Source organism: Papilio polytes, unplaced genomic scaffold, assembly GCF_000836215.1.
Source record: "Papilio polytes unplaced genomic scaffold, Ppol_1.0 DF822067.1, whole genome shotgun sequence".
NCBI classification, from domain to species: domain Eukaryota; kingdom Metazoa; phylum Arthropoda; class Insecta; order Lepidoptera; family Papilionidae; genus Papilio; species Papilio polytes.
The window spans coordinates 3,014,424-3,024,449 of record NW_013527137.1 but is presented as its reverse complement, the minus strand read 5'-3'; the positions used below and the strand labels follow the sequence as shown (position 1 = coordinate 3,024,449).

General features: G+C 36.3%; 1 protein-coding gene across 1 annotated transcript in view; it reads right to left on the bottom strand.

Moving 5' to 3' along the window:
- Positions 1–10,026, bottom strand: part of LOC106106841 (transcription initiation factor TFIID subunit 1) — a 21,314-nt gene that overhangs the window by 4,739 nt on the left and 6,549 nt on the right. Inside the window, exons 11-27 of the mRNA XM_013287499.1 lie at positions 9,954–10,026; positions 9,122–9,294; positions 8,665–8,785; positions 8,397–8,554; positions 7,895–8,090; positions 7,261–7,524; positions 6,789–6,922; positions 6,412–6,580; positions 5,982–6,096; positions 5,539–5,738; positions 5,186–5,276; positions 4,497–4,642; positions 3,650–3,823; positions 2,662–2,895; positions 2,063–2,207; positions 1,149–1,279; positions 523–708 (exon numbers count right to left, since the gene is read on the bottom strand). Of these exons, the coding sequence (XP_013142953.1) occupies positions 523–708; positions 1,149–1,279; positions 2,063–2,207; positions 2,662–2,895; positions 3,650–3,823; positions 4,497–4,642; positions 5,186–5,276; positions 5,539–5,738; positions 5,982–6,096; positions 6,412–6,580; positions 6,789–6,922; positions 7,261–7,524; positions 7,895–8,090; positions 8,397–8,554; positions 8,665–8,785; positions 9,122–9,294; positions 9,954–10,026 (2,710 nt within the window). The remainder of the gene's footprint in view (positions 1–522; positions 709–1,148; positions 1,280–2,062; positions 2,208–2,661; positions 2,896–3,649; positions 3,824–4,496; positions 4,643–5,185; positions 5,277–5,538; positions 5,739–5,981; positions 6,097–6,411; positions 6,581–6,788; positions 6,923–7,260; positions 7,525–7,894; positions 8,091–8,396; positions 8,555–8,664; positions 8,786–9,121; positions 9,295–9,953) is intronic.

Here is a 10,026-nt window from a genome sequence, read left to right as displayed (position 1 = left end):
TTTACTGAAAGGTGAAGCAGTATAAAATGGAAAATTTTATTTTCTAACTGCGACAAGTCATGAACAATTTTTGTATAAAAGCTTTTGTCCCCGACTTCATCGGGTCGGGAATATAAAAAAAAACTGAAGCAGTAACCTAAGTGTTTTACTAGTTCTACGTTCTACATCTATGGCAAATTTAATCGAGATCCGTTAAGCCATAGCCAATACGAAGAAACACACATCCATCCAAACTTTTACATCTTACTAATTTTATACATGCGAAAGTTCCTATTGCCATTTCTATGGGAGTTGTGGACAATGAGGTGTAAATTTTACTAAAGTTGTAAACTAGCTTTCGCCCGCAATTCCGTTCGCGTGGAATCAAAAAAACAACAAAAGTAAATCGCCTATGTGTTCTTCCATACTATCCTCCACATCTATACGAAATTTCATCGAAATCCGTTCAGCCGTTTAGGCTACAAACTCTAACAAACACCCATCCATCCATCTAAACTTTCGCATTTATAATACTAGTATTACGTTATTGGTAAAGTGTTGATCACCTTGTATCTTCTTGCCCATGGTCTCCATGTCGATGGGGCGCTTGATGACGTTGTAGTAGTCCTTCACCTGCTTCTTGTTCACCGGCTTCACGAACGGCCACGCCTCCGGCATCACCTTCAGCTTCGTCGTCAGCAGATTCTCTAATATGAACGACAGCGCCACCTATAACAAATAAAAAAAAAAACTTATTTAAGTTAATTCTTTAAAACCATTATTCCAATATTACATGCAGAAATCTTTTTTGTCTACAACGGTTAAATCTTACGTAACTAAAAAATAACTGCTTGCCGCGGCAATAAGTGTTTACTAAGGACCTGTCCCACCAAATTGTGAATTGTCTGATATATCGGAATTTGTTGCCTTCTGACAATGACGTCATTTGTAATCTATCTGAGCTTCTATCAGCCAGTGGTGGGACAGGCCCTTAGTATTGAAAAAAAATTTAATATTGTTGCGACATTATCTATTGAGGAGTACCAGTAGTCAGTGGTGGGACAGGCCCTGAGAGAGATAATATAATGACTATAAGTTTGTCCATTATATGGCTATTATTAAGAATATAAGGAGCTTATACAAACAACATAATATAAGTAATATCGTACCTGATCGTTATCATCTAGCAAGGGATTGATTTGTTTTTCTAACTTCATGAGCTGTTCCTCTTTCTCCGCTAACTTCTCTACGCAGCGCTGCAACATGCGCTGAGCGGCCACCGTCAGACTGCTTGTAGGACCTTACGAAAAAAAGATAAAAAAAGACAATGATAAAAACACTATGACTAGTGGACTTGCATTAAATCTGATCATAACTAACTTCAATTATGTCAATTTTTGTTTCATTTTCACACAAAACGATATAATTCGTGCCAGTAACACAGTGGGTAGACATTTTTGGATGTCTCATTTGCTGGTGGTTTAATACTTAATATACTATCTTGCCTCTCTCTCTCCCACTCTCTCTGTCTCACTCTCATACTTATATCTACTTATACAAGTTTTTCGAATTTAATTGCTGTTGAGTACCCTTCATGAATATATCAACTTCCGCGCCATAAATCTAAACATGTTACACAATTTTCATAAAAGACAAAGCTTTTGCATCGGGTATTCATTCAATTATTTACTGACAAACATAAAGTTAAATTATTGAGATTGTATTATGTATATGTTAATCTATACTATTATAATAAAGCGTAAACACACTTCTTTGTTGCCTAAGATGTCAGCAATACAGCATATTTTTGAATAATTCTCTTTTTAATAAAAAGCCCTTCACTTGCGTCATGCTTTAGGCTACATATTTTGACGTCATTAAACTTAGGGGTAAATATTTTGAGTAAAAACCATAATGTGGGAAAGAAACCATAAGTTGCTGCCAACATCAAGAAAGAAAGATTGCCAAGGTTTGTCATGTCAAGTCATTTTGACATATGCAATTAATAATTTGACAAATGTAAACAATATAGTAATATTTTTATAATTTTATGTGGATGAAATCGCATAGGAACAGCTTGTACCATTATAAAGTGTGGAGTTTTCAACAATCTGGTTGACATCAGCCAAAAATTCCTCTCTGCTCTGATAGTGTTTCTGTCGCAGGTTGTCCCTGATAGTCTGCAAGTCCATCGGCCGCGATACAATGCGGTAGTAATCCGCAACCAACTGGAAATACAATAATACAAAGGTTTTTATTATTTTAAAAACATATTATATATTCTAGATAACAAAATATAAGCTCTCGTTTGAACATTTCAATATTGTATCGTTTGATTCAAGCAAGAGCAAATTGTTGAACACTCGAGTTTCAGTAGTATTTTGGCCGAACCAAAACAAGATTTTTTGTCTGAGAGCGAAATTTCAGTCGGTCACTAGTAGAAATATCTAAATACTAGATTAATCCCTCGACTCCGTCTGCGTTGAATAAAAAAAAACAAATGTCAGTAGCCACATGCATGCCAAATTTTATCGAGATTCGTTCAGCAAACCATGTAAACTTTGGCATTTATAATACTACTAGCTTTCTCAGCTGCTTAGGGTACAAACTAACAAACATCCATCCATCTAAACTTTTACATTTACAATATAACTAAGATAGATTGAAATCAGTGAAACTCACCTTAGGGTTGACAGGGAAGAGGAAAGGTTGTACATCAGGGAGATGCCGCATGTGATTGAGGACAGCTTCCAGGAGTGAGGAGAGGGTGACCAGCGGGTCAGTGCGGCGTCTCTCCGCGGGCCGCCGCACGAGGTAGTCGCAGGACTCCGTAATGGTCCCTCTCCTCTTGTTCCTACCGCCAGCGCGGATCTCGCTGCGACTCATACCACGACGTTTGAGATCTTCCGCTGATTGCTAAAAAAAACAAGATTAAAAAATAAAAGTACATTAAATAGTATATTTTTGGTATAGATGGCGTTGACCTCAAACCACCGAAACAAAAATTTTATTGTCCTAACCGGAACCAAGTATCTTTCTATCACTTTTACTATGGGTAAGAAAAGTCAATTAATTTTGACTTTGCCCGCAATTTTTTACACGAGTTAAATAAATTGTTAAGTAACCTATGTGTTTTCCCATACAGTATACTTTATTTGTATCTATTTCTTTTTAGATATTTTGGAGTTAGATGGTAAAAAAAACATCTATCCGTCAAACAGTCATAATGACAAAATAATAAGAATGAAGTCCGTAAGTACTATTGTCCATGTATACTATTATAATAAAGTGTAAACAAACACTTTTTTGTTGCCTAAGATGTCAGCAATTACAGCATATTTTTGAATAATTCTTTTATTAATAAAAAGCCTGACACTTACGTCATGCTTTAGGCTATGTATTTTCACGCCATTAAACTTAGGGGTAAATATTATGGATTAAATCCCTAATGTGGTAAAGAGACCACACGATACGAGCTGCCAACATTAAAGAAGCAAGGTTATTATGGTATCGGTAATATTGACATTTGCAATTGAAAATTTTACAAATGTAAACAATAAAATAGTTTTTATGATTTATGCGGATGAAGCCGTAAGGGAATAGCTAGTTTGTAATGGGCTCCAAACACTTGGGTGGGGAAGTATAGTGATCTAATGATGAAAATTGATACCTTAATAAGTTTGGAGGGCAAGGTCAGCTTGGTGCCGTCGACGTAGCCGAGGTCGTCTTCGGGGTCTGGCGGCGCGTCCTCGTGCTCGGGGGAGAGCGGCGCGCTCAGCGAGCCCGAGTACAGCGGACACGCCTTGTTAGTGCGCATGTGCCCCACCTGCCCGCACGCGCCGCACTGCACACAGCATTATTAATTACTCCTCGATTAAGAAACTTTTGATGCCCCACACTTGGCCAGTACAGTTGGACAGTAACACTCAATAACTGTACTGACATTGGCGTTGTTGATAATGTTGCTTTGGACGAACTTTGGATTAAATAGGGAATATACATGTATTTTTTTTCTTTTTTTGAAACGTTACTACTTGTTATAAGATAACCAGAAAAAAACATTGATTTATAAATATTCAACCATTGAGCTAAAAAAAAATGTAAAAAAACTATGATCATTTTCGTGCGACTAAAACGGGACCGGAATTGGCTTGAGACACGTGACGTCAATCGTCAAAATTTAATTTATTTCATTCATCACATTCGCTCAGATGTCACCTCGATGTAACAAACAACAAAGTATCTCATTAGTTCTTAGAGTTATTAAAAGTCAACAATCGATTCATTTTTATTATTCTTGAAACAAGAAAGTGGTAATTAATGATTATCTCCGTTCAGCCGTTAGTCACACAGATAAAAGCTAACTCAATTCGCCAATTGTTGCACTAACTAACTAACATTAATCATTTTTTCAAAGTTCAATTATGACTTAAAACTTGAAAACATCAGAAATTTAATCGTAATCAGTTCAGCTATTTCAATCCCGATCACACATATCTTTTTTTTATTAAACGCACCTTAAGTTTCAAGTCCGGTTTAAGTTTAGCTCGCCGGTGCCGGGAGGGGGTCTGCAGGTCCGCCTCTTGCTTGATCTGTCCCAGCAGCGTCAGCCCGGGGGATGGCGAGCTCACGTCCATCGAGGACGAGGATGTCATCTTAGTATCTGGTAAAACAAAACAAAACGTTATTAAAAAAACTAACTATACTTCTGGGAATACTAATGAAGAATACACACTTTCATATTTAGTCCCCAGGCCGAATTTCTGTTTCTTTTCTGTCCCACCGTTTTCTTATAAGGGAAGGTTAGGAAAGGAAGGTGAAATATCCTCTGAAATTGCGGATATATGAGCAGCGATTGCTTCGCTTTCCCGGCGAATTCAGGTGGCGGCTCGCTCCTTTGCCACCTTATAATACTATAATAATAGTAAAACACGGTACATTCTATTCGAATTGCAGTGACATGCAATGAAAATCATACTTTCATATTATAAACGTGAAATTTTAAGTCGACTGCTAAACGGATCTGAATGAAATTTGGCACAGACATATAACACAATCTGGTAGTACACATAAGCTACTTACTAACTAAAAGTTTTTAAAGCTAAAAATAAGGCGTCAGTATATTTAGGAGCCAAAAACTAATCTAACTAAAAGGACAAATACTCAATAATCTTTATTAGTTATATGTATATAGTTATATACTTACTGTCAAAACTGCTAGGAAATGGAGCGGGCACTGTAACATTACCAGCCAACCTTTCCCTTTCTTGATTCCTTTTGATACGCCTCAATTGTTCCTAGAAAAGAAATAATTCATTTAAAACACATAACATAAAAAAAAACAGATTTACTCTAAATCCATAGGTAAAAATGGATGGATGGATGGACGTTCCTAATATCTCCTAAACCGTCTAACAGATCTTGATGAACTTTGTCACGAATATAAAAAGTCTGGTAGAACATAGGCTACTTAAGTTTCTTTAAATTCCAAGGGGACAGAGTTGCGGGCGACAGCTAGTCAAAAAATAAGACTTTTGAGAGTATTTAGAAATAAAGCACCTGAATCCTTCGTTTTTCTCGCTTCATTTCTTCCTTTTGCGTTTCATCCATTGTCGCGAACTGTCGTATGAAGGCTTCGTCTTTGGTGGACCTTATCTTAGTGTAGGCTTCTATGACTGCGGCCTTACGAACTAGTTCCACACGAGTGTATCTCTGACCCGAAGGGTTGCGGAAAGTACGTACTATTCTTAATACACGACCTGGAAATACACATAAAATTATAGCCAGATATGGAAAAAATAGTTATAAAAACCCTTGCTATAATAAAATATACTACAATGTGTTCTTATTTGGAAAATGAAAGGGACGATATTGTATTTAAAGAACAATAGAGGGCGCTGTTATAAATGCATGTTTTTAATACAACAGTCGGTATAAATCTTTTTTCGGTCTAAAACTAAGTATATCTATTTTTTTATTTATTTAAAATAGGCACTACATACCCTGATTTGAACTCTGCTGTTGATCATTTTGATTAATCTGTGGTTTCTTTTCAGATTGTCCTAGAATCATTTTCCTTAATTCCGCTCTTTCAGCTTCTTCCCTTTCCAGTGATAGCTGTAATATAATTTACATTTTCACGTTTAATTATACTACAAATATTTTTCTTTTGTAAAACAGTGTAAGTAAGCAACTAACGGTCGAAAATTAAAACAATATTTTAATAACAGCATCTAAAATATTAAAGCGAGGCTTCAACTCGACATTTTTATTAGTTAGATTATAAGCGAAACTGACAATGCTGTGTTCAAAAATTCGTTTTAATATTCAGCCGCTAGAGTACAATACATTTAAATTTTTTTTTCATGTATTAAGGTTTTGAAAATTTTGATAAGTTCTCTATTTTTAATTATTTGTTGAACAAAATATAACCTGTTCAGTAGTCTTCTTGTTGGCCAGCATATTCTCTAAGTTCTTTCCCATCTCCTCTAGATCTGACTCCTCGCTGACGGAGCTCTCCGCCTCGTCCGTACTCAGCACCTCCGTGCTCGTCAGCACGCGGTTCTGCAGCTCGAATATACGCTGACATTCCTCTTTGTATCTATGGAAATGTATTGTTGTCTCTATTATTTAAGTAGAGAATGAAAGAGACGACTATATGTTTCAGACCGAGCCTATAGAGACCTAACAAGTTTTTGAGTTATTACAATATATACAAAAATTGAATTATCCAAATCTTTATAATATTAGTATAGATATAATTACATAGTTATTACAGATTTCATAAAATGTTTATTTAGATAAATTACCTTTCTTGATGTTCCGCGATTGAAAATCGATTTCCTCTTGAGAATTTGGTCATCCCTTCCTCGCCGGCTTTCGCCTTTTCCGTCGATAATGTTCTAACGACATCAATTACTTCCCATCTCGATAATTTTTTGATCTAAAAATACAATAAGAAAAATGGACTATTTTGACAAAACATGATTATTAATAACTACCTGTTGCTTGCGACTTTGTCCGCAAATTAAAAAGTCATAAAAATGTATTACTCCGGGATAATGTTGCTTTTAACGGTGAAGGATTTTTTTTTTAAATCGATCAAGTAGTTTTTGAGTTATTCCATCAACATAAAAAAATGTTTCCTCTTTATAATATTAGTATAGATAAAGATGTATAGATTATTGTTACCTACAAATGATTACCAAAAAAACATTACAAACTGAAACATAAATCGGTCTTTAAATGCCGTCATTATCATCATCATGAATATAAACATACTTCTTCCTCTGGTACACCAAACTTCCTCAACAGCGCTTTAGCATTGTTAAGACTAAGTCTCCTCAGATCAGCATCAGTTCCAGTCACAGTTCTCTTCGGCTGCTGTTCATCATTGGGCTGTTGCGTGGGCTTGTTGGGCATCCGCACGTAGGAGAAACCCTCGCCACAACCAGTGGGGTCGGCAGGACCAGTCAACTGGAGTAGACACTTGCCTCGCATCGCCTGGATGTACGCACGGGTCGTGTTCCACGGTGCTACTTTCACCTGGAAAATGTACATTTACAAGTAAATTATACTACACATTCTTAAAATAAGCTATTCTTACACACCGACTAGAATTTGACCTCAGAAATACATTTATAAGAAATATTACTTCCACTTCACTCTTGTCATTAATGTGAAGGCATTCGGCCAGCATGAGTTTCTCATCAGACCGGTCGATCGGCCGAATGGGAAATTATCGGCTGATCAATAATTTTGAATTTTACCGCCGATTGGATTTAAATAAATTCAAACGGCCCAATAGAAAACAAACCTCATTACCGATTGATCGGCCCACCGAAAAACACTCTCTCTCTCTTTCTCTACCTCAGTTTAACAAACATGTCCTTTTTTGTATGGATTCAACAAATACCTCGTCATCCATCTTCAACTGCATCTCCTCGTCATCATCCTCCATAGGCGTGAAGATGAACTTCTCTCCATACCCTGCATCCTTCAGCCTCTGTTCAGCAGCGGCCATGCTGAAGTACGCACAGCATTGCTCCGGGGATACCATCGCACGGATCTCCTCTTCGGAGGGTAGACGGAAATCTGGTTTTATGACCCACCTGATGGAAAAAAACAATTTAAAAGTAATATAGAAATATACGAAACATTTGCAACAAATATTCTAGGCCTATCAGATATTTTTTTTATTAATAGCATCAATAGCTTTCGCCTGCGATTCCGTCCGCGTGGAATTAAAATAACAATAGTATGTGTTCTTCCAGAATATCCTCTACATCTTTGCCAACTATCGAGATCCATTCATCACTTTAGGCTACAAATTAACATACATCCATCCATCCAAACTTTGTGATGAAAAAACACAGTAAGTTAATTTTTATTTTACTTATTTTGGGTCATATACATACCAATTGGAATCCAATCCTGTTCTCTTAAAGTCTGCACACAACTTAAGACGTTTCCTTATAGAACTTTCTGAATGCGAAGGGAAGGCACGTTTTATATCATCCATCTTTATTCTACGCGGATTATCTCGAGATTTCCAGAACAATCTATATATGTAAACCTGTAAAGTTTTCACAAAATAACTGGCTGTTTTTGTAACACATATAATTTATAGTTTTAGATAAGGGTTTTTTAAACTTTTTATGTTCTTACAAAGAAGTATTACTTTACCTGTAGAAAATCACGAACGAAGTTATTAGCTCTCTTTGAATTTGGTCCAGGAACTTCGTACAAGGGACACTCCTGACCCGCTACGAACAACGCGTCAATCTCACGGATGTAGTACGCTTGTCTGAAAATAATAATAAAAAAGGTATCCTTCTAAAATTTTCGAAAAAAAAAAAAATTATGCATCCACAAAAAATGGACTTTTATGTACACTAAATAGCATTTTTCAGTTTTTCATCTCATCAAACCAATCATTAAACTGTATATAAGACTTTACATCTACTCTTTAATATGTGTCGGAAAGTTTGAAACTAATATGACAGTAAAATAGAGATAGGGAGAGGGAGCTGGAAAGGGAGAGAGAGAGATAGGGATAGGGAGAGGGAGCCGGAAAGGAAGAGAGTGGTAGATAGAGAGAGATATGGAGAGGGAGCGGAAAAGCGAGAGAGAGAAAGTTTACCTGGTCCTTATAACAAGAAAGTCAGTCTGCGGTAGAGTATGTTCGTATATGGGCGCGCGGTACATATTATTCTCTACAACAGGCTGCGTGGCGCCCGGCGCGAGGATACCCAGGAACGGCGACGTATGCGCGTACGCCACTTCACCGTATTTAAAAGATTTCGGCCCCGTATCCTGAAATTTGTATGAACATTTAGATATTTTCATTGGTATACTGGGCCTTTAGCAATTTGAAGAAGAGTAGCGTATATTTGGAACAATCATCTCACAATTAAAGTTTTTAAAAATAATAGTTTAATATCTTTCGTAAACATTGAGCGATATTAAACTATAATAGGAATATACGAATATAAAATGGTTTTTACCTTGAAATTGCACTGCCGCACAATTAAATTGTTCTACATTATTATCTCGTTTATACTATTTATAATAAACCAAAAAAATAAAAAGTTTTATAAGAAGTCTTACGACAGTGGAAATTCACAGTTTTCTTACTAATTATAATGGGATGGATGGATGTTTGTTAGAAACTGTAACCTAAACTGCTGAACGGATCTCGATGAATGTATAGATGTAGAGGTTAGTCTGGAAGAACACATGCCACTTGCTTTTATTTCACTTTAATTCCACGTGTAAGAGTCGCGGGCAAAGCAAATATTAACATAAGCATAATCTATATTAATATTACAAATATTTGTATTTTTGTATGTATTTAAACGATTCAAGAACTGGGGAGATTTCAAAAATCGTTTCACTATTACAAAGCTACGTTATCAGTAACATAGGCTATATTTTTATTGTCTTTTTTTTACTTTATTAACAGTAAGTGATACCTTGATAGCGGTCCTCTTGTAGTAGTTCTTGATCTTGGAGCACATGCCGACCTGCGAGATGAGCGGCGGGTGC